The 24,304-nt window shown below is 47.6% G+C and overlaps 3 protein-coding genes across 4 annotated transcripts; 1 reads left to right on the top strand and 2 right to left on the bottom strand.

Annotated features, from left to right (window-relative positions):
* LOC8053191 (NADH-cytochrome b5 reductase-like) lies at positions 1-4,968 on the top strand. 2 transcript variants are annotated; one of them, XM_029970562.4, is made up of 6 exons: positions 1-336; positions 979-1,121; positions 1,990-2,077; positions 2,480-2,584; positions 3,066-3,269; positions 3,921-4,968. In XM_029970562.4, the coding sequence occupies exons 1-6, from the start codon at positions 112-114 to the stop codon at positions 4,113-4,115; spliced, it is 960 nt and encodes a 319-aa protein (XP_029826422.2). In that variant the 5' UTR covers positions 1-111; the 3' UTR covers positions 4,116-4,968. The 2 variants fall into 2 exon arrangements, with proteins under 2 accessions (XP_029826422.2, XP_040067515.1); XM_040211581.3 differs by having other exon boundaries at positions 20-336; positions 3,066-3,268; positions 3,916-4,098.
* LOC8053190 (zinc finger protein 99) lies at positions 4,949-10,548 on the bottom strand. The gene is made up of 5 exons (XM_029970561.4): positions 9,405-10,548; positions 8,700-8,902; positions 8,286-8,461; positions 6,625-6,793; positions 4,949-5,380 (listed from the first exon to the last, which is right to left on the bottom strand). The coding sequence occupies exons 1-5, from the start codon at positions 10,071-10,073 to the stop codon at positions 5,128-5,130; spliced, it is 1,470 nt and encodes a 489-aa protein (XP_029826421.2). The 5' UTR covers positions 10,074-10,548; the 3' UTR covers positions 4,949-5,127.
* Positions 10,549-12,297: 1,749 nt separating this feature from the next.
* LOC8053189 (phosphatidylinositol-glycan biosynthesis class W protein) lies at positions 12,298-24,228 on the bottom strand. Its single transcript, XM_042289419.1, has 8 exons — positions 23,960-24,228; positions 23,105-23,331; positions 21,082-21,282; positions 17,224-17,463; positions 16,270-16,423; positions 15,560-15,798; positions 14,695-14,836; positions 12,298-12,785 (listed from the first exon to the last, which is right to left on the bottom strand). The coding sequence occupies exons 2-8, from the start codon at positions 23,266-23,268 to the stop codon at positions 12,429-12,431; spliced, it is 1,497 nt and encodes a 498-aa protein (XP_042145353.1). The 5' UTR covers positions 23,269-23,331; positions 23,960-24,228; the 3' UTR covers positions 12,298-12,428.
* Positions 24,229-24,304: the final 76 nt, after the last annotated feature.

The following is a 24,304-nucleotide window of genomic DNA, read 5'->3' as shown; positions in this document are numbered from 1 at the left end:
AGTTTCGGATAGAGAACTATTTCGCGTTGCTGTCTGCTCGTGGCCCGTCTGCTCTTCACTTCGTATCGTAACTCGTAATTGTGAGAAACCCATGCTGCCCATGCCACCTGTATGACTGCGAACAAAGTGGAACACGACAAAGTCTGTCACGATGTGTTTCCAAACACGGACGTTTCGGTTGAACACTTACTCCGGAAACCCAAGCCCCCGGAAGCTAGCGATTGCTGCGGCAACGGCTGCGCGCTCTGTGTCCACGACATATACGAACAAGAGTTGAAGATATGGAAAAAGGAACTTCTCGGACACGGTTCTCAAGGTTCTACAGACGGCGAAAAGGTGAGTTGTTCGTGGGCCCGATAATGTTGGCGTGGGAGGACCGATATCAAGCTTAGCGCCCGTCTTGTCACATTCTGGAGACAAGATGAGAGGAGCAGGGGTGCTATGTTGCGCCTTTTGGACTCCCAGGAGACTAGGAAGGGGGAAGTGACGTCAACGATACAGCAAACGCAGATTGGATGTTGACAGAAGAAAACGAAATCAACACCCAATCTGCGTTTGCTCTGTCGCGCAACATAGCACCCCAGGGCGCATCTTTCGAACGCCCGCCCCGCTGCTTGGCTTCCGTCATGCTTTGGCTCCGCGGGCACGCTCAAGGTCCACGAGGCGCTAAAGCGTTATCGAAGGTATGTAGCTCGCACCGGAGCTGAAGGTACTCCCGCGTTGTATACTGTTATGGGCTCCAAGCTTGTCTAAAATCAGCGAAGTCACAATGTCTCTTACTGGCTGTTCACGTCGTTGTGCGCGCAACCAATGCTTGGAATATGCCTAGACCCCACAAATGCATAGCCTTCATAGTGAAAGAGCACCTGCACAAAACTAGAAACTCGAAATTAAGCGGTCGTGCAACTGCAAGTTGTGTTGCGTGCATCCAATGGATCCTGTCTGCTGAAATTGTTTTCCCGTGTATGTTGCTAACAGGGCCAAGTCCTCAGTAGGGACATCTACACAGCGTTCGAACTCGTGGGCATAACTGCAATAACGGACAAGTGTTGCCAGTATACGTTTGCCATTCCGCATCGCCGCAGCCTTCAGATGAATGTTGGTGACCATCTTATCATGAGGTAAGCTGACTCGGGATGCGTCACTGGAATGCAAAAGTTCCAAATCATTTTGAGTGTGCCATCAGTATTGCATCCTCAAACATACCTGGACTGGAGGCAAACGGAAAAAAAAAAAAGAAACATTTGTACTTCTGACACAAGTAAACTTATGCTTGGCGTCAACTAATTTGTGTGACGTTGTCAAGGGGAAGCTTTCGCAATGCTGCGAAAGACACTTGCACGAGCATGTACGAACGAGATGCAGACGACAGAAAACAATGAATTTTTTGTTTGTGTTTATGCAGCTGCAAGATTGGTCTGCCTTTGAGGTGCGACAACCCTGGTCTATGCTGTAGACAAGAATTTAGCCAGTACAATACCTCTGCTTGCCTGGTGTCTTTAACGTTAACGATGTGGTAGTGATACACAACCGCATGTTGGTACGATGCTCGTCCAGATGAAAAAGGGGCAGGAGCGGTGATTGAACCCAGGATCCCTGGGTTCTGCAGCAAGAGCTTTCGCTCCTCGTCCTCCGAGCTGCAGTGTGCTAACACACTTGGCCACCGATCCCCCGCGCAAGATCAAGCCACATTCTCTTGCAACAGTGTGGGACTGTAACAGTAGAAGATACTATAGCCTCGACTACGTAGCACAAAATAGTTGATAGTAGCAGCCATAGTAATACCGAGGCCATTGGAATCTGAGGTAACACAATTGCTTGTGTCTACCCAGCAAAATAGTTTGAAGTTTAGCCACAGTCCCCAAACTTCCAAAATTTCATGACCGTAAAACTTTCCTGAATCTATTCAACATAAAAGGGGCCTCATGGTTTTTTTTAAAAAAATAATGTAACGAAGGTTGTGATAGGCAATGAATAAATTGCTTTCAGGGCTTCGTACAACGGAGAATGCATCACCCGTCAATATACTCCCATATCTCCAAGTTCGCAGAGAGGAACTTTTGAAGTTCTAATCAAGGTATGTGGTACTGCAGCAGCCCTTTCACTTGGTTCCTCATACTAATGCTGTTTAAAGTATCGATGGCCAGTGTGAGTATAAAGTACCGTAAGAATGGAAAATTAAAATTCACAAACAGCGCCAGGCTCGAACTTCAAGTAGTGCTCGTAACACTTCACCACACGATGCAGAGATAGAAAATGGGATTCACATACGGGTAAACAAGCATAGAAACAGTCTGCTAGAGCTTGTCATTCGTAAATTCATACAGCTGAAAAAGAATTCATTCAATATTCAAACTATGTCATGATCAATTTAGTGATGACTACAGACAAAAAAATGGTCCTCCTCGTTTATATGCAACATTACATATGCTGCAGTTATTAAGTTGACCCTGTCTTCAAGGTTTGTTTCCTATTCCAGATCTACCCTAATGGCAAGATGTCGAAGTACATTGATTCCCTCACAGAAGGCAGCCTGGTCGAATGGAGGGGTCCCTTTGGCGAACTCAACTACAAGCCAAACTCGGTGGGCAAAGCACAGTAGCCAGAAATCAAGTTCGCTATATCTGCTGCTGGCACAGTGGTTGAAACTTATTTTTATGTCGCGCAATCTAGAGTTTGTGTGGAGACACACTGATGTCACGTCGCCTGATGATGATTTATTTTCACGAGCGTTAACTAAATTTATGAAAACTTGTCGGAACGAATTGTGGATTCAAATTCCATTTGTTGGCCCATTCTTAAAAGGTGTAGTTGTTAAAACGGTATGTAATACCCAATTGCATGAACTGCCACTTCCTTCATCACTCTGTAGCGGAACTCTTTCAGAGTTGTCTTCAAGTGCCATAAAAAGAAGTTTGTCCTTAGATAGCCAGTGCCCAGTATATAGTCTGCGCACGAAAAAACCCTCGTAAAGTCTGCACCTTGTAAAATTTCAACTTTGAGACGTGTATAGTTAGCGGGCTATAGTCCAGAAAATACGGTACAGAAGTTGCGTTTTCCTTTAGCATAAACAGCTCATACTGCTGGCTGCCGGAACTGGAATCGCTCCGATGATCCAGATTCTGCGTCACATCACGGATAACGAAGACGACGAGACGCTCGTCAGACTGCTGTTTGGAGTCGCCAGATATGACGAGATCTACCTCAAGAAAGAGCTCGACGACCTCAGAAACTTCTGGAATGTGTCCATACTCTACTGCCTCAGCCAAGTAGGTATGCAAAGGCATTAAAAAGCCTGAAGTTGAGGGGCCCAACTGCTTAATGAGGACTGTATGACTGTGAATGTAAGGTTGTTGAATAACTCTAGAAAGAAGCAAAGAACATGTAGCTATGCCAAGAATAGTTCTCTATTTTAGTAAAATATCTAAAGCTAGAGGATCATGCCGACGCACATAATACAGCAGCACTTTGCAATCCGTGCACAAAATATGGTAAAGCTTTTGAAGGGCAGATATTTACAACAACGATGGTGCTCTATTTCTACTAGATATTTACACAGCCATATCATCATGCCTAGCGTATACAACAGTATAGAATTAAAGAAAGCTATATTGATGCTAAACTGACGTATGTCAGTATCGTGTTGTCATCGTCGCATAACTGCACCCTTATAAAAACGATTCATGAGAAACGTTTCTAATGGGGAATTTCCTCAGTGGATGTGCAGCGATCCAAAAGCGCTCCATGCCCGCGTTTTTGGAGCAGTAAATGGTAGTGCGTGCTAGCATGCACAAGATATTAACAAAGAAGCACTCTAAAACTGCACCAAAACCACCAAAAGAATTTACCATAAAAAAGAAAAAAAAATTGCAAAGCAGTTGGTTCGTGAAGGAATGTTTTGTGCATGTTTATTTTGGCAGGAGACGGAAGTTGCCAAGGTGAAGTACGGAGATGAGGTTCACTACGGAAGGATAGACGAAGAACTGCTCCGAAGGGAAGTAAGAAAGTGCCGCTTTGCACCGCACGTGCTCGTCTGCGGACCAAACTCCTTCAACGCCCGCTTCCTCGAGTGCCTCAGAACAGAGCTGACCTCCACCACCTGGTTTCTTTTCTGATACTCGTGATTGTCCCATACCGTTACAATCAATCGCAGTGTGGGGCACGACCTGAAAGGGATCGCCGGACTCCACACCTTGGGGTGTTCTGCTGCAACTTGAGCCCGAAGTCGGCACCGCATCAGCGCTCCTGTCGGCACCGACTCGGTGCTGAGTTGGCACCACACTGCGTATGAATGCTGGAAAAGGTGGTGGTCATATGCAGCGGAGCGCTGATGTACAGCGCTGGTATGGTGCAAAGTCAGTGCCATATCTATAGCGCTCGATTAGTGCTGTGGAGTATGAGCGAACAGACCTTTAGCGGGAAGATAGTTGGGGTAGGTATAGTTTTTATGACCAATCTTATCCAAGTAAAGACCAACTTGAGACAACAATCTTAAACGTTTAGCATTGGATGATTGGTACATAAGATTGTGAATAAGCCAACATCATAAAGCAACATGACGAGCCCAGTGAGCAGGGTTGCGCATGTTTTCTTTTACTTGGTGCCCTTGTGTTTGTACTATTTTTAGTGTTCTGATTTTTACTCTGTCATGTGAGGCATCAGGGAGGTCTATGGTCACCTCAATTTCAGCTGAAATTCAAGGCCAACTTTCCCCAAAATAGACCACTTCCATCCAGTATAAAGATAAGCTCGTGGTCCCACTTTTCCATAGTGCGAAATCTCGGACGCCTTGTAGACCATTCTAACAATTCCGAATTGACAGCATAGGATGTGCATGTTCGTAACTTCTCAAAAGCGAGCAAACCACATACTTTACGCTCAAACTCTGAGAATGGTACCAGCACATCTAAAATAATCTAGAATGTGACAGAAAAAGAAAAGCACGAAATAACAATATCTGAACGTTTATTGTTCTTTTCCTTTCGTTTGCACATACTTCATCAAATTGATTGAAACGTATAGCCAACATCCCTCGCACATTTTTCCAGAAGCATCAGTCGCAGCATTCCGGACACAAATGTCTCAAACGCCGAAAGCCGGCCAACAGTGGTCCGACTAACCGTCTGGCTACTCGTCCCTCAACTTGCATGTGGTGCGCTCGTGCTTGCGCAGGTTGTCGGGCCTCGAGAACAGCTTCCCGCACTGCTGGCACTCGTGCGTCTTGGGCGCCCCGTGTGAGAGCCCGTGCCGCTTCAGGTCCTTGAAGAAGGCAAACGCCTTGCCGCACACTTCGCAGACGTGCTTCCGCGGCGCGTTCCCGTGGCAGGTCTTCCAGTGGCTCCTCATCGCCTTCTGTGTCTTGAACTCCTTCGAACAGTCACTGGGCAGAAGAAACAAGGAGCCTTGAAGCCTAGCATCGCAGCGCGTCCAGTCTGTTGGCTAAAATAGAGCCACAGAATGAGCTACGCCTTAGGGTAACAACAATTTGGCTGTCGGATGGATGGATGAATGGATGGAGACTGATGGCCGTACCCTTTACAATTGGTGGTAGCTTGTGTCACCTAGCCTAACAACTAAACTTTTTTTGGTCTTTGAAGTTTATGTTGCCATTTATCCGGAACTGTATCTGAAATCGCACGAGACGGTTTTCTGCCCTCCGGAAACGGCAAAACGGCCCGCGACGTAGGAAAACAATCTTGCCCGAGGTTTCTGTCCCGGTATCTAAAACTCGGGAAGTTGCCGATCGCCAATCGCACCCGCTTTGCATCAAGCGCCAAAATGGCAGCACCCACGAGAAACGGAGTGCCCAAACTCTAAGCGTAGCTTTTTCGGTGGCCCTAATCTAGACCAGATCCTGCAGCCTCTTTGCACAAGGTTTTGTAAGTTTTTAGGTCGAGCTGCACAGTCGGGTTAAGCGCAGCAGGATATAAGCTTCTCCCACAAAGCCCTCCGCCCACTTTAGCAGAGCGAAGACTTGAGAGGAGGGAAGGGGCTTCTCTTCACCTCCTTACATTGCAACTGACTGTAAGGCTGACCACTTTCAGAGGGATCTCCCATTCCTTGCTCCACTTCGAGATGCAGTGAAACCAGCAGTGCAACGTGGAGCGACAAGTGTTTCGGGGGCTACACTTTCACGCAAGTGCACGTTCGACTTGTGCGAGAAACGGGCTTTGAATCGGAACGTGCACGTCCCCGAAATGCTTTTCTTCCTTTCGTGCTTTTCTATTTCAGCCCTCTGAGCTATTTCTCAAGCTTTATTGTGGCTACAATGTTTCCGCATAATTTTTAGACCTCCCCTAATCTGAAAAATCGGTAACGGAGGGAGCAGGTTTGTAAAACTAATTATCGGGGCTTCAGGCAAGAACATAGTATAAGGAACGGGACAGGGTACAACTGGTACTTTGAGGCAATCGTGTCTTGCCCTGTACATGAGGCCAACCTGCCAAGGGAACACGAGATTGTCTAGTCTTAATTGTTACTAAAGTACAGCCTTTGTTTCTTCAGATCAATAGCTGCGAGTCTTTGTGACGGCTCAACTTTCAAGCACCCATGCTCTTACCGATAATCTGTTCACTCGTACCATCGATTCTATCACCGTGCAACCCGCACGGACATTGGACTCACCTGCAAGGGAAAACCTCAACATGCGTCGGATGTGCCAGCCTGCAGTGCGCATCCAGGTAGCGCTTCACCGCAAACATCTGGCCACAGGTTGTGCAGTGAAACTTCTTTTCAGAGCAGTGCACCGCTTTCATGTGGTCTGTCAGGGGCTGCTTCCTCTTGAAGGCCATTCCTGCCATGAAAAATTTCCGGGGTCTCAAACAGTTTGATTAGTCGGGACTAGAGCCGCTAAATATGCTACGCTGAAGAGCAGTGGTTCTCAAATGGGGGGTACGCAAAGACATTTTAGGGGTCTGCAAAGCCTTCATTCAGTCAAGCCCGGCAAAACATGTCTTTTTTCAGATTGAGAAGAAACATTCCAATTTTCGGGTGAGTTCTTTTGTGTGCACGTCATTGAGAGAAGTCTACCTCAAGCTAGTCCTTCGTTATATCCATTCATTAAATCATTATCATAATTTATTTTTGCCTTATTATTCCCCTCGTCACCAACAGGGTTCTCCATCATCTCTGCCGATCCACAGGGGGTCCGCTAAACATCAATGGTTGAAAATCGCTGCTTAAGAGTATTGGCGTAATTGGCGAACACTACAATTCGAAAAAGCGACTTTATTGGGGCGGGGGGGGGGAGGGAGGGAGGGAGGGAGGGAGGGAGGGAGGGAGGGAGGGAGGGAGGGAGGGGAGGGGGAGAGAGAGAGAGGCTTGGCAGTATCATTTCACTCTGTTGCAAACTGTTTCGATATTTCTCAAGGACAGAAAAGCATTTCCTGTGATTTCGGACAAAGCTTCAGATAACTGAAGATCACAATTTTAAGCACTGAGGTGGCTGAAATGTCCTTACTCTGAAACCTTCTCTAGTGGGTCTAGATAAAACAATCTTTACTTTTGTTTATAAGGCATTAAATATTGCGCGACATTGTTTCGTCGAGTTCTGGTGTTGCGTGGCCTGCCAATGCATTACACGACTTGACACCCGACGACAAGCAACCCGAACGTGCTGACGTACATTGCTACGGGTATGCACAAACAGACGGACACATTTCTGGGAGTGTGGGGTTCAGCTATAAAGCGTTCCACGTTTTAAAATTGACTGGATTCTTGCAGTTGTTACGGGACGCAAAATATGCTTCGCAGTAAGGACTGGGCAAGTATCAAAACGTTTTATGTTTTGTTTTTGCACCTGGTTTCCATTTCTTGACTTTATGCATCGTGACGAGTGGACGTTTTAGTATCGAGTTCGGCCTGGTCCGGTCGGGCACAAGTCCAAGCGCAGGCTAGTGCTCTTCCACAACTCCGAAGCACTTTTTCCCGGCATTCCCGAGATATTCTCGAAGAGATCGGTCAGTCAGAGACAACATTACTAAGAAAACTCGGTTGGGAAACTGTCAAGGGAACCTGCTTCGAAGAACTGCGTCCGACACTTGGTTTGGGGCCGAGCTTGACGAGATCGCGGCGCCAGCGTTTGTGCCACAGTAGCCGCTTGGGGAATTGCACGTACCGCAACGGTACGTACAATTCCCGAATCGTGGCTGGCAACGACATGACACTTTTATGACGTAGTCGTTCAGAAATTGAGGGACCACCTTTGAGAGCACCTTAAATAAACCAGTCGGGAGACGCGTTGCGGGTGGCACGATAATGCCCATCGGAGCTGCGACCGGGCTTACCGCAGAGCTTGCAATGGAAGTCCCTCCGCTCGCTGTGCTTGATGAGGTGCGACTGGAGCGCAAACCGGTACGGGAACGCCACGTCGCAGTGGGGGCACTTGTGCAGAGTGGGCGTCCCCTCGCCGTTCACGGTGGGGTGGTGCAGTATTGTGTGAGCCTTGAGAGTGTGCTTCCACCTGCAAAACGATTACGCGCCGGTCAAAGGGCAGTCGGGCACCCGGTCGAGCGGAGGTGCCGGCCATGCCATCCGAATTTGCACCTTATTGCGATACTTTTTCCCCGTAAGGTTTTGGTTTTCATGTAGCCGATCGTGTACATCATTGGAAACATGTACAGCACTGGAAATGTGTTGCAGCAGACAATTTGGGATCTAGGCACTACTGCAGAAGGCACACAGATTAGCAGACGCCTCACCTGAAGCTGCGTTTGCAGATGTCGCAGGTGAAGAGGCGTTCCCCGTTGTCTCTGTGCTTGGCAGCTATGTGCTTGCACAGGTGGTTTGTGCTGTTGCAGTGTTTCTGGCACAGGGAACAGCGGTAACTGTTGCCCGGTTGAGGATGCCTCCTGCACATGTGGGTCTCCACCCCCATGGCGGTGCGGCAGGGCCGACCGCACACCTGGGGTAGTGCGGTCGGAAAGCAGAATGTTACGTTTGGTAGGAGAGAGATCTGTGGAACGCGTTCTCAACTTGTGCCTGCCAGTACACAAATGACCCGTGCCAGAGACACTAATCCTTAGGTTTCCAAAAAAATTTTCCGGGATGGCCATACTCTGGATCATACTGAACATCCCGAGGTTCTTCCCTGAGATGATCTTGCCTCTTTTTGTAAAGACAGTTCTTGATGGACAAGGAGCATATTCACACTTTATATATATAAATAATAAACGTTTAGCAGGATAGGACTACATCTGCAAAATGTAATTGTCACTCGTGAAGCCAGGGCGTCTTGTCCTACTCCAAGCGTGTAGCCTTATCAAAACGTTAGATTGCTTCATACTCATTTTTCTAAGAATAAACACTCGGGCATCAGTGGTGGGGCACCACCAAGAGCCTCTAAGGTAGACAGAAGACTAGACTCAACAAAGCAGCAAGCTGCAGAGGAGCTAGCCAGCCCATACCCGACAGTGATACTTGTACTGCCGATGCTTCCTGGCGTGGTTCTTCAGGCTCCGGGAGTCCTGAAACGTGACGTCGCAGCGGCCGCAAGACAGCTCGACCGTCCTGTGCGTCATCAAGTGCCGCTCCATGGCCGGACCTTCCAGAAAGGACTTGCCGCACTCCTTGCACTCTTCCCGGTTCAGCATGAAGTGCTGCGACCGGTGGCGGTGCAGGAAGGACGCGGACGCGAACGGCTTGCCGCACTCGAGGCAGTACAGGCCGCTCTCCGAGCTGCTGCGTTCCTCCAGCCTCCGCAGCATGTCTGGGTGGTCGTCGCGGAGGTGGCGTTTGTACGCGCCGTAGGTGTCGTACTCCGTCTCGCAGATCAGGCAGTGGGTTCGGTGGTTCGGGTGGGCAGTCCGCATGTGCGCCAGGTGGGAGCGCGTGTCGTCTGCGTCCGAAAGGCACAGCACGCACCTGAAGACGCGGGTGTCCTTCTTTTGGGTGCCGTTGCAAGGTGGTGCCTTCACTTCGTAGTTGGTCGAGCCGAGATCGTCGGGTTCGTCGACGTCTGAGTCGTCGTCGTCAGAGTCGCCGTTCATTACCGCGTAGTTTTTGCGAGGTTGACGTCTGGTCCTAACACCACTCGGACGGGCGCCTTCTTCGTCTTGAGGTTTAGGAGACGACATTTTCAGCTTTGATTCGGCTCGTCTACAGAGTTCACCAAGTTTGCGGCTGGGTTGAGTCCAGTTCACACGGGAAAAATAAAAAACAGAAAATACACGAGGGACAGACCGGACAGACACATTTGCGAAAGCCCCTCTACCTCGTTGACTTATTCCTACGGCGGCAGCCTACGCACCATCATGTTCCGCGACTTATGAATTAGACGGTTAGTTCTGCTACAGCATATAAAGTTTAAAATGCAACGCTTTTAGCAAAGCAACGGGGCATTCTTTTAAAACCGTGGGCGGCGCCATCAATATAAAAAGTCGTATAGATATTTCAGTGTTTCCTTCTCGGATTGGACGGTGGCTCGCGCCATCTATATTGAAAAATAGGTTGAATATGATCCACAATATCCGTAAATGACAATCGCACGTTTGTATTTTGAGGTTCGCTGCCATCGCCCACCGCGCTCGCCATCTTCGAGGTCGACTTGCTATCGCGAATGCCATCTGGCCGGACCCTTTGAGCGTGGTTTAGCAGTATTTTACAACTTTAAAGAGTCTTTTTGATCGAAATTAGGGGTTATTTTTATACTTTGGTACTTCTGAAGCGTTGTGGGAGTATTTTTTGTCTGTTTTAGTTTGTTTTTGTCGCAATCGGACTCGTTTACCGCGGCCGCGTTGCTCCCTCGGCTCCATGAAGCCAATGAAGCGATGAAGCGCTCAGTGTCGCCCGCCGTGCCGACGGCGGTAGCTCTTGCAAGAACTAATTTTTCTACTTTGGTGCTTTTGCAGCACGGTGTGATTACTCTTTGTTTTGCTAGTTTCATTATTGTTTTTCTCTAGCTGATTTTCTGTACTACGGCCCTGTAACCGTGTGGCTCCATCGCCGCTGTGTCGTACATACGTCGTGCCTTCGGTGTGCGTTCCTGTGCAGAAACATACCGTGCGGCTCACAGGATGCGCAGCTTATAAAAAATGCGGCGCATTTTCATTAGCCCAAGCGATTTAAAAACCGCATGCAAGCGATTTGGCGAGCGGGAAGACAAGCGACGGCGACCCGCTTCGCTGCCGCTCGGTCACTCGCGCGACGAGGCAAACCGCATGAAAGCGACGGGAGGACACGACCAAGGCGAGGAGCGCTAAGTTTTCTAGAAATCCCAAAACCGAGCTACGCGACGAGTGACAGTGAAGGGTGAACCACATGTAAGCGATTTAGCGAGCGATGGCGACAGCGACGGGAGTCGGCGACGAGCGACGGAGATTTCTCGCGGTCGGTCGTCGCGTCGCTTGGCTTTTGGATTTCTAGAAAGGGTCGCTTATCGCCTTGGTCGCATGCTCCCGTCGCTTTCATGCGGTTTGCCACGTCGCGCGAGTGACCGAGCCGACCGAGCGACAGCGAAGCGGGTCGTCGTCGCTTGTCTCGTCGCTGTCGCTCGTCTCGTCCCGTCGCTCGCCAAATTGCTTACATGCGGTTCAGCCTTTACACACGGTACTTGGCGGCAACAAGGAAAACGGCCCGCCCCCGAGACCAACTTTTCATCTCTCTTCTGTTCAACGAAGCTTCAACGATAGGAAATTAGTACACACTAGCAGCGGACGATCGCGTAGCGTACCTAAGCCAGTCAAACCGAGACCTCGAAGATGGCGGATCGACGGTGGCGCTCCCTGGCAAAATCGAACCTGCAGGCTCAGTGAATACCACCTATTTTTGTTATAAACGGCCTACTCTGGCAAGCGCTCAGAGAAGGCCCAGCGGAGACCACGTGACATCCAACGCAATCGTGACGTAGTTCGTCTCGGGACGAGTAAAGCTATGGCGAGCCTTGATGGCGAGGCTGACGTCGAGAGGATGGCCTAGTCATTCCAGCCACCGAAGCGGCTGCTTTTGTACGAATTTTGAGTGACGCGTTAATATTTTATAACCTTGTAGGGGGACAATAGCGACTTCTGCGACACACAAAAGGGATTCTTGAAAAGAGGGGAGTTCCTCCTTCCCCCTTCTCTCGTCGTGGCCAGAGCGAGGCGTTAGCGACATCCACCGGGTGCTCTTTGCTAATCGTTTAATTTGTTTTAAAATTCCTTTTCGAGACTTTTTTAACAAGATATTGGTATGTTCGATGTGATACTGCTCCTTTGAACACATATAGACCAAAAAATGAGTGCTGAAATTTCTTTGTAGTATCCCTTAAATGTTAGATAGCTTTAGCGGTAGTTCATAAAAATACGAGAAAAGTACTTGAGGTTGCGTGCAATTTGTATTTATTAAATAAAGCAGCTGCCAGTCTATTTGATACAAACAGAAATAATGCACACACAGAGCTACACACACTTATGACTATTTCACTATTTGTGCAGCTAGTTCTCTTGCAGTTCCTAACTGAATGGAAGTTTTAATTTCATCTTCCTGGAGTACAAAAAGACAGTTGTAAAAGCAGCAACGGAAATGTACACGACTAACACCAACACCGCAGACAATGTCCCCATGGTCCTTGGGCGGAGAAAAATGTTCACAAGTCCGGTCAACAGATTGACCAACAGGAACATGGGCATGGCGTTGAAGTTGATGCTGTACCAGAGAAGATTTGGCTCCTGTGACTCGCCAGCAGCGTCTTTGGCTTTGTGTAAAACTTGAAGCTGGCTGAAATCCACTTGCATCCCCTCTTGGCACAACAGCACGTCGGCGATTTGAAGTAGGACGAAGCAGACTATGGTAACTAAAAAAAGACACATCTGGAAAGAAAAAAACAACAAAAAAACAGGACAAATTTTAGAGAAATATATTTAAACAGCACGTTGCCAGAGAAAACCATGCATGCTCAAATTTCGAGTTCAAAATGCAACTCAACCTAACTTTAGGGCAGAGGCTGAGAAAAGGTTTTGTCAGTGCATGTCCCAATTGGGGTAATTAAAAAAGGTAATGTCTTGAAACACGGATATTACAAAAAATCAGGCCTGGGCAGGGATACTTAGAAAAGTATTCCGGGATAGAAATACTGAGATATATTAACAAAATATTCTGGAATAAAAATACTGAGATACATTTCTTTTTGCTGTATGGGGATATTTCGGAGATACTCTGCAAAAAGAGGAAAAATGTATCCCAGAAGACAGATAATGAAATACCGATACTGAAATACTTTTATTCCTTGAACGATGTCATGTCCCGTAAAAATATTTAAGAATGCACTATAACCTACGCAATGACCCATGAAACGCAAGTCCCAAATATAGCGCAAGAAACAAACAAACCTGAATTCTAAAGCAAAAAATACATCTCTCTTTATTCTTGAAAGGTTCTCGCAAACACGGAAAAATGAAATTAATTGCACTTTGCACTTGAGTAGGAGAAGCTTCTCAAACAGTCAATCGTCAAGACAGCGACGGTTCGGTTTTAGTCCAAGACTTGCAAACGAGAACAGTCTCTCCACCACTCCAGAGGAGCATAAGTTTGTATTAAAACAAATAAATACTGCCTTCATGGCTGGGAATTCCTGTTCCTGTTGGCAGCTGTGAAAACCCTACATAATGGCGGGCTAAAACCTCAACGTCGCGGCGCAGTGTAAAAAACAATAACAAAAAAAGTTCATCAGCGCAACGACGTCGCACTTTCGAAGCTGTCTCGTCGGCTGGCTCGTAGTGTTGGCCAGTGTTGGCAGCGCGTTCGGCATTTTAAGGAATGACTTGCACGTTCCTCCATGCAGTTGTTCCGAGACCTTCTAATAATAATAATCGGCACGTGACTTTGGAAAGGGGTCTATGTTCAGTCAGTCGGGGCAATCTTGTACTGTTCACGAACGCTGGGTTTTTTCTTTCGGTATAGGACGACAAGGGTGCAGTTCCTGGTGAATACAAAAGGTGATGGTTGTTTCCTTTTGTGTCAGATGGTTCTCCTACTTCTCTTCATCTCAAACTCCTCTTCCTCCATAGTAGCTTTTCCTGATACAGATAAGAAACCATAATGTTCCCCACTGAACCCCATAGAGTACAAAGGAGGACGATCATTTCACAAAAGGAGTGAACCCTAGACGTCTCACTGCATCCTCTCTATGAAGGAAACCTAACGATTGCCGTTAGGACAATAGACCGCTGTCCCCTGTAAAATAAAGCGGACAGCAAAGGCGAGTTTGACATTCTCCAAAAAATAGGGTTTTTTGTTTGGGCCCTTTTCACCTCATCTATCTTTTGGTGATGTCTTTAAAACGCTGCCCCCCCCCCCCCCCCCCCGAATGCAACGAGATACCTCTGCCTGGCCGAGTATTGTGTTACAACTGATACATAGCAAGTGTATTCCACTACCGAGATACGAATACATTTTTGAAATGTGTTTCGATACAGAGATACAGCTAGATACTCAGAAGTATCTCCGAGATAGTATTGCGGTACATTGGTATTGCGATACTGCCCAGCTCTGCAAAAAATCTACTACAGACGCCAAAGGATTATCGAAGGTACAAAGCTCACGCTGGAGTGGGGACAGCTGAACAATCTCGCTGCTGTTCTAATCCCGTAATAACTTTTCGGAGAAACGAGCGAATGCATGTCTGCAGGACAAGCAGTTTGAGAAACGGTATGAAATGGCTTACGCATGTATTACCTAAATGTTTGCAAAATGAACACAGTCCCAAGCTCGAGTTCTTACCGTCCAAAGGCAGTAGGGCAAGTTTGCCAGCCTCCTCGAAACGGGCGCCAGATCCGAGTGCATCACGTAGGTCAGTGCAAGTCCGACTAGCGCAACAGCGCTGATCTCGAAGACCATGGCCACCCAGTCACGGATGCAGCTCCTTTAAATAAAACAAGAAAGAAAGAAAAAGAACAAAAACACAATGCATATGTTACATTTCTCGAATGGCCAGTCCTGTACAAACTACAAGTCATCCTTGAGAAAACACTGATCTGCAGTCAATTACGTTTCTTTTTCAAGTGAACGCATGTCACTTGAAACCCTCCCTCCTCCTGAAAAATAAACTACTGCAATATTCACTGTCATTGAGCCTAGCAAAAGGCCTCTATTTAGTTTTTTTTTTTTTTTTTTTTTTTTGGCCAAAATGTGCTGAAGTAAAAGCATGTTTCAAAATCGCATCTCAATCAAAATGAATCTATCAGTGTAAATACTCCACTAATTTTTTTTTTTTTTTTTTTCTTTTTGTTACGTGGAGGAAAAGTAGATTTTTACTTCTGAGATACTTCGATACCCAATGCCAATGTCTTTTTTGTAAAACCTGTAAGAAGCCACGCTGTAAAAGTGTGACTCTTATTTTCTTTCCCCCCAAACTCTCCCCGCAACCATTAAAATTTACATATTTTCCTGGCAAAGCTTTTTCTAGTAGACTAGTATTGGCAATTTCCAATGCATGTTTCCGAAGCAAGTTTTGTAGCTTCAGTTTTAAAAAGGAAGCTGGAGAGCGAACTTGCTGCGACGGCTTTCTGTTCTAGCCGCCAGTTGCCGTCGATTTCGCGGAAGTCGCTAATAGGCTAACCCGAGCCAGCGACGCGGGTTACCTCACCTTGCGCCGTACAGCAGGCGACGTGAAAGTGCCACGACAATCAAGTAGAGCGCCAAGAACCCGGCCAGTGAAGCCAGCCCTTCTTTGTTGGCGGCGACGAGGCCGTCGCGGTTGCTGTTGTCCAAGAACGCGCTGAGTTGTGTCAACTGGAGGACGGCTTCGTAGCCGACTGCCAAGATGGAGCCGACGAGCCAGTCCAGGTGAGCCGGGAGGACGGCATAGACGACCGATGCCGCGACCTGCAAAGAGATGGTCACACTCGCGGATTAGAAACGTAAGAAAAGCGAATGCTATGCGAGGTGCCGTTATGAGCGAAGGAATGCGAAACTACCGAATATACTCCGTATCGTCTTCAGACGAACTGCGGGGGGTGCTACAAACCACCGGGGCCAATGCAACTCCGTGCCAGTGTCGCGCAACCTTCGGAAGGGGCACTGCAACGTGCCGGGGCGGGGGAAACCGATGGCGATACGTGACTGCACGTCGGTATGACGCGCGCCCAGATCGAAAACGGGCTGGGGTGGGGATCGAACCCAGGACCTACAAGTTTTGCAATGTGAGCTTTCGTTTCCTCGTGCTTCGAGCTGCAGCGAGTCAATGCAGCGAGGTGGGAAGTCGGGCCGGTTGGTGATGGTTGAACGACGGCCGCGTGCGACGCACTTGACCATCGATCGCCCCACCCTGGCGGGATTAGCATCCAAAGTTCCTACCTTTGTGAAGGCGAGGGTGAAGAAGAAGTTCCAGTGGACTCCATACTCCGAGATGGGGCTCTGGTACTCCAGGTTCTTGACGGCGACGACTCTCGACAGCCCTATGAGGACCAAGGGCACGCTGCCCTTCACCGCTCTCACCACGTTCTGCACGCTGTCGGAAGGAGAACGACAGGGGAGGAGCTTCGGCCGTCCCGCCTCCGACGACGCTTCTGCGTCTCGTGCACTTCGAAGGCATGCATGTGACCAAAGCACGGCGGAAGGCACAGAGCACGTACTTGAGGCCGGACGTTCTAAACGCACGCTCCGTCATTCTTGCTCTGTCAACGTTTTCCCATTTCGTTTGCGCATTTTTTTTTTTTTAACACGGTGGTAATTTTAAGTTTAGGGTAGAAAAAGGAAAACGCAAGGACAGAAAAAGAAGGGCAACGTCTCAACTGAGATGTTGCCCGTTCTTTTTCTGTCTTCCTTTTCCTACCCCAGTCTCAGGTTTACCATCAAGTACAACTTACATCAGCTTGTCTGCACTCCGACTATTTTTTCATTCTTTCTTTCTTTGCTCGAAATCTCTCGACGACGTCATAAAAGGCCATTTCTCGCAGGTAGCACGTGGATTTCATCTTCCAAATGCCACAAACCTTCGCTCTAGTGAAATGCAGTTCCAAGGTCAAATCATAGATGGCGCCGGCATGCCAATGGCTAGGTGGCGTAAGCTACCGCCCGATCCAAAGGGCTCAGCCATATTCATCTATCCATCCATCCATCCGTTCTCTAGTTATAAGAGATTGAAAGAGCTCACTTGTTTGCAAATGTGAGAGTACTAACGAGCATTTAGGTGCGAGCGAAGTATAGTTCTGACCGCAACTCTCTCAAAAACCGACGGGAAAGCCGAAGAGGAGCGCGAAGGATTGTTTCGGCACGTACCGTCCACGACAGCACGGGGAAGAAACTCACCCCCCGGGGGACGGGGCACCCTTGGCCTCGGGGGAACTCGCGGCCGCCAAGGCTACGAAGAGGCCGACACCGGTGTCCATCAGGCTGAACCCCGACCGCTTCGTCTTGGCCAGGCGACGCGCAAATGCGGGGAAGTCCACTGCCAGGATGAACACCGCGGCCCCAAGCAGCACTTGCGAGCGTGCCGCCGTCACCACGCTCGACCACGCCGGACGGACACTTGCACCGGTCGACGGGGGCCTGCGATCGTGGCGTAAGAATAAAAAGGTTGTAAAGGAAAGACGGCACGAAGGTAATGAAGACGGACGATAGGAACTAAATGGAACAAGCACAGACTCTCAACAGATCAATCTTGTCGGTCGGTTTGGCTAGGGTGCTGCTGCGCTGCTGGGAACGTGTCTCCGATTGGTGTTTGCCATCCAATTCAGCCCGAGCATTGAAAGTTGTTCCAAAGTGGCAACAAACGACATTGCAAAAGTCCGAACATCAAAAAAACCACGAGAGAAGGCAAGCGTCGCCACCGTCGCGCCGTCCCGACTTCTGGCCGCTGAACTTACGTGGATTGTCAAACTGGAGAGCAACCTGCAGCAGACGCTTTGCAGCAGACAAGCGTCTGCCACATTCGCCGCCGTTTCTGCGACACCGCCAAGATCATGGCCGGCGACAACACAACTCCTCTACAATGTCATTACCGTAAGATCCCGAGAGATAACCCGCCCCCTATTTTTAACACGATTTGCTTTTTTCTTTTTTTCCCAGAATCTTTAAAAGATGGTCTACTTGTGCTAGTACAGGTCCCTGGCCAATGGTGACCTCAACAGAAATGATGTCACTTAATTAAAGCGGGAGATAAGTAAACATCGCTGACTGGGAAGGGCAGACGTCTTCGGTTCATTGCTCCTCCCTGCGATCACGACTTTCACAGATCACAAAATCTAAAGCAAACACTTTTTCAATTTTTTCTATCACACACCAGACGTTAACCTACTTCTTTTTCTTTAACCCTTTTTGCTTTCTATTTTAGGTAGGCTATCTACCAAGACATTACGGTAGTCGAATATTGAGGGACCACATTTTAGAATACGGTGAACGCACCAGTTGAAGACGCGCTCCAGGCTCCCTACTAATGTTGCCACGTTGAGAGATCTTTAGTCTTTCGGCACGAGCGGCAACTGTGCTACAGCTCTGCGCGTCCAGAGCATGCGACGGTACAAGCAGTCTCGTGAACTGCCGCCTTCCTCCCTTGGACTAAAGTTATGGCGGCGTCATGCGTGTGCCGAACGCCCGGTGACATCGGTCTACTGGATATTTAATGACAAACATACCAGCAAACAACAATGAATTCAGTCGTAGCCAATCTCTACGTATTCGGAAAGACTATCTTGCTGCTATGAAGAGTGACTGAAGTTTAGCTCATGCAACTTCTTTTTTAATAGCACAAGACATTCGGAGATGGGACAGACTCTGATATTTTGCACATCAACTTCCAATACAACCATGTTTCTCAATTTTTTCTTGAAAAACTGAACTTCTGAAAAAAAAAAAAAAAAAGAAAAACTCCCCCTCCCACTTTCCAGTTAAAAAAAAAAAGCTTTCTATTTTATTATTTACATACCAAGACTCATTTTGACTGAGAAGTGATTTTGGAATGTGCTTTTATTTAAGCATGACATTCCTAAATAGAAAGCACCAAATAGGAGCACGTTGGATGCTCAAAATGAGCCCAGAGCCCGTCAAGTTACTTATATAACAGCTTTTTGTCTGGAGGTCCTTCCAATGTATACCTGAGAAAAAAAAAAAGAAGCTTGAATTGAATTAAATTAAAAAAATTGCACTAGTTAAAAAGAAAATTTTGGAGGGGAATTTATTTTGTAACATAAAACCAGGGTAACCAAGCTAGCTGCGTTCAAGAAAACCTCACCAGAAAGTGCCAGAGGTCGTGGTAATACCACAACGACATCAAGATCTTATCACTATGTTAATAACCCTGTCCTTCGTAACATCTATGCATGTTACGAAAGCTACAGCCATTAACGACCGTTTCAACGGGGCACTCTTTCTGCGCCCAAGCAAAGGGTTCTCGTTTCCATCGCCTTATAACGCGGCGCTAAAATCGCCACAGTCTGGTTGAGGATGAATAGGTGCTGCACAATAATCCACTACAACGTTAATCACGAGACACGCCTGCTCTATTGCGTGTATGGCAAAGTTGTACTTTATTGGTATGATTGAACTGTAAGCATAGAGCTTACGGACGACACTGGTCCTGTCAGAGTTAAGCACGAAATTCGTCAAGGTGATCGGCATTGGTTTTGTAGTTCCCCCGTGCTATATTTCAAAAAGATATGTGTGGGGTCAAACAAGCCTTGCACGCCTTGGACCTCACTGTGAACGGGAACTATAACAGAGATGCGCGCTTACATGAAAGGTGCCGGCCGGCTCCGGGCCGGGACCTGCCGATGAGAATGACAGGACATGCAACTGATCCCAACAATGACGAGGGCAGATCTGAGGCGAGCGCCTCGAGCAGATTTATTTATCATATTTTTGGTGACCGAATCATGTCTTGCCGCCACGCGGCCCGTGGTTTTGTACAACACGTGACACGTGTAATCGGCGCAATGTAGGTGGTGCCATCTCTGAATGAAAGACGTCCCTAAACATGATCACTACAACTGGGCATGGTTTTGTTTTCGTTTTCGGTAATCGACAGGTAGGCCCTTTCGTTGTTTTTTTTGTTGCTTGACTTGGTGGTTAGATCCATCAGCATGGATTTCGATAGTCCCGAAGTGCTATGGTTTTTGTTATAAAAGGTGGACGTTTTATATGAATGCCCCAAAAGATTGCAAATAGTTTTGTTGTTTGCAAGCTCATCTTAAGAAGAGCTTGCAAACTTGGTCGCTCGGGTGGCTCAAGCGGCAAAAGAAGTGTTCACTCATCACGAATATTTGTATGCCGACACAAGGAAAAAGTCGTTCTTCATGGCCGACTATCGCTGCTGCGCGTGGAACACATTTCACTCCGGTGGGTAAATACGACCATTCAAACAACAGCCTGGCAAGCCTGGGTAACAGTAAAAAAAAAGGGCGGGCCGGCACTATTTTGGTCAGCTGCGCCCCTAGCGGTAGATATGAAAACTGAAAAATAGTGTGCAAACTCTGTTCCCACCCTCTCCCTCTTCGCATTTTTCTCCTCTTCGTTCGCTCATTTTCTTCACTCCTTGGAAAGGGACGAACAGGCTGGGGGACCCACAGGGTAAAGACCGGGTTTAAGCGATATGGTGATGATGTTTTAATGAGACACGATTTGATGGTAGCGCTGGATGGTAAGTCCCATTCTGCCTCCGCTGCCCGTGTCTGCGAGTCCCCCTTGCATACCGGCGCCGACATGATGATACTGCGTCACCAGCAGGATGCCGGCGTGATTGGAGGTGGCTGTCGGCATCGACGAAAATGAAATCCAACAGCCCCTGTCATTGACCCAGAGGTTTATGGCTTTACACCAGCAGCTTTTCTGAATGTTAGAGGAAGAGGGAGACAAAAACTTGTTGACGTTGGTTACTTTGCCAGATGTACAAAAGTCTCGAGAGGGTCTCTGCCTAGCGATGGTGTTGGCGAACGTTCCCGTAAGGGTGCCGTAGTTGCAGCACGGCCTCGCCGGGGGGGGTGAGGAACGTAAAATCCTTTCACTCAACCGTTAGTGCATTACAATAGCCAAGGCCATGGCTGTGCCAGCCTGATAATACCTGGTCTGTTCAGCTAGACCACCTAAAAAAATATATATACTTTTTACGAGTTCTTTTTATTTTTGAGCTGACAATTTTTTACTTGGACAACCTGAATTTTGTGGAGTGGTTACCCTTTTTTGCCAGGAGCCTTCCTGTTTCTCTGCACCTTCTGTGTCTTCGGTGGCCTCTGCTGAAGAAGATGGTGCACGACCCTCACTCCCAGGGACGCGGCCAGCATCGAAAAGGTGATGCACGCCACGTAGCTCGACAGCACCGTGACGGCCAGGATCAAGGGTACACACTGAAGCAGGATGTCCAGCGCCGTGGCACTCCTGAAAAAGTTCAGGGAGACATACGGAGCGTTTCCGAGTGTTATTCAGGTGCAACAAAATTCATACAACTAATTCAATGAACTGAGTGCATTGAAACTTTTCACTAAGGTGATGCATCTATCACACTCAAATTTGATGAATACTCGAAAGCCGATCCAGTAGATCGGAGCGTGTGCAGTACCACCTGTGAGTGGCAGCCTCCAAGACGGTGTTTGCCGGTTTTCTACCTGTGCAAAAAAAAAGGCTTAACCCCTTGCCTACTCATTTTTTTTTTTCTTTAAAGATCGTACAGAGAGCTTTATTTAAATCAAGCAATTTGCGTCAAAATAAAGAAAAACGTTTCCTTGGCTTTCAGGCGTAGTCTCGTGCTCTATACCAGGACCTCTGGTCGTCTCCTCTTCTTCAGTAGTTCTTCACAGTATGATAGAAATCGAGAGATTAGCAGAAACCTCACATAGGACATCGTTTTGCCAAAAATTGGTGTCTCCACTATGGACCTCTTGGACCAGTTCCTTTTGACTGTGTGTTTTTTCACTTGCGTCATAATGATGCACAAGGCAAAGTATGCCTTTATCTCATCCGGAATGGTGTCAAACCATTGCTCCTCATAGCATTTCTTGGGACGATCCTCATCGCCCATCTCTTGTTCGGCGTAGCGATTTGTCTCAGCAGAGGCAGACGCCCAAAAATCATGACTTGCAAGCTCGGAAAAGGTCGACAAGGCGCTTGTCTTCTCACCAAGACTGCGTTGAACCCTTGCTGACACACCTGGGGTTTCTACAAAGGTGAACTGAGCAGGCTGGTTGTCCCTCTTCTCCCAGTTCCACTGACGTGCAGACGCCGAAGTCGATGAAATGCTTCCAGGATTCGCATCGTTTTCAACACTTTTCTCACAGTCCGTTGAACTCTCATCGGATTCCGAGTAATCGGAAAGGCAGCAGGATTCGTCGTCAGAAATAGTGGCGCATTCATCACTTTCAAAAAGAAGTCTTTGTATATCTTCGTCCGCCAAAGCAGACCTCCGCGCCGAAGACATGTTTTTGGCGCGCTTGCTTACAATAGTGCGCTTATTTTTTGTCAATGAAGCGCCCTCTCTCTGTCAAAAGGCAAAGCAAACAAGAAAAGAACCCAAGGTAAACAGGAGCAACAGGGGTAGTGCTGCCATCTGCCGCAGAGCTCACAAAACAAGCTCTGAAACCGAAACACGAGTCACACTCGTGGTCGGGTTTTATGGTCCGTAAATGGCGGCACGAGTGACACTCATTATTAGTAAGCAAGGGGTTAATTTTTTTCTCATAAAACACACCCTCTAAACACACCTTTGGGAAAAGTTTCAATGCACTCTGTTCATTGGTTTATTTGTCCCAATTTGTTTTTATCCCCGAAGAGCACTATGAAACACCCTGTACATGGCAATGTTCAGTAGTTTGTAATGCATCTACTGTTGCAGTCATCACTGCCATCGTCCCTCGCGGACACAGTCTTGTGGACACCCTGATATGAGCCACTTGCCGTTTATTGCCGGAAATGTTTTTCAGGCTGAAAAATGCCTGTAATCGCTCCTTACTCATAAATCAGGTAACAATAAATCATGAAAATTTTGGCACATTATCTCAACTGCTCGCATCATATTCGGGGCGAGTTTGTGCTCTCCGATATGTGCAGCATTTCAGAGAGCACAAACAGTCAATAGATGGCACAAATAGGCACGAAACAATCTGCAACAGCGAGAGGGAAGTATACATTATGTGGTGGCCATTTGCAGGCCCCCAAGACTCTGGTACGAAGCAAGTAAAAGAATCGGACAACGAAAACAACTCGCCACAGGTTCCTTCGGAGAGACGCGACGACGGATGTTCGGCATAGGAAGCCGTGCAGGCAAGCGGATAGCATGGGAATGCAGGATATCATGACGATTTCCTCCGGAAAGCCGCCCTCCTTGTTGGTGACAAAGGACTCGTGCGCCAGTCTTTCTTCTCTACCCATGACGACGATGGACGCAACAGACTTTGCTGCCCGAAAGTCTTTTTCTTGGGATGCCAAGTCTCACTGAAAAGGAACCGTGCCTCAAATCAGTCATCATACCAGCATCTAAGACGGTCAACTACGTGAACCGGAACGCCTCGCAACAACAAAATTGATGGTGTAGAAAGCTAAGGAACAGAATGAGCTGCTGGAATAGTTGGGTAAAGAAGAAACTGTGCCTCACTGCCATCTGCATTCTTGACATCGAAGATGTTCAACTTTGCAGCAAATCAAAACAGCTCTCAACAACAAGAGTGACACCCAAGAAAAAAGGAAGAACAAAATGAACTGCTGGGATAGTTGGGTAGACATAGTAAAAACATTACTTCCTGTTCACATCTCTTACTTGTCCTTGTCCATAGTGCTATGTGTGATCTTTCTGGAGGGCAGGGACCTGTAAAAACTATATACGTTGTGTGGCTTCTTTTCTAATAGGAAGTCAATAAAAAATTTATTTAACTAAACAGTGCAAGTTTATTTCGAGGTCTGGTACATAAACGATAAACGTCAGTACATTGCCCCCAGCTTCCTGAGCGACAGCACTGCTCGCGACCCTCTTCTTTTCACCGAGTTTCATCGAGCCGTGACTGGTCCATGGCTCAAGAATGAATCCGTACAATTATTTCTGTAATGTCAAATAGCGCGACGTTACCAGAGGCCGTCTTCGAATGTTGCAGCAGATCCGCGGTCCTCACGGTAACGTGATGCAGTACGGCCGGCTACGCGTAACACGAGCAAAACAGTACAGATTAAAGAGTCATCGCTAATGCGGTGATAACTGAATACATAAAGGTACCGGGTCACGACAAAAATATGCTAGGGAGTGAGATTTAAACAGGTGCATATTTTGTTCCACTTCGCACTTCGCGAATCGGAAAGTCGGCCAAGTCGGCGCTCGGATGGCTTGGATTCTTGAAAGCTTTGGAGGCTTTGGCTACTTTGGCTTTAAAACTTTTTAGCTTGCCTATTTAAGTTTTTTTTAACTCATTATAACGTT

This window comes from Ixodes scapularis, unplaced genomic scaffold (assembly GCF_016920785.2).
Source record: "Ixodes scapularis isolate PalLabHiFi unplaced genomic scaffold, ASM1692078v2 PGA_scaffold12__126_contigs__length_90152505, whole genome shotgun sequence".
Classification (NCBI taxonomy): Eukaryota; Metazoa; Arthropoda; class Arachnida; order Ixodida; family Ixodidae; genus Ixodes; species Ixodes scapularis.
Note: the sequence above shows the minus strand (reverse complement) of the source record. Positions and strands in the feature narration are given on the sequence as shown.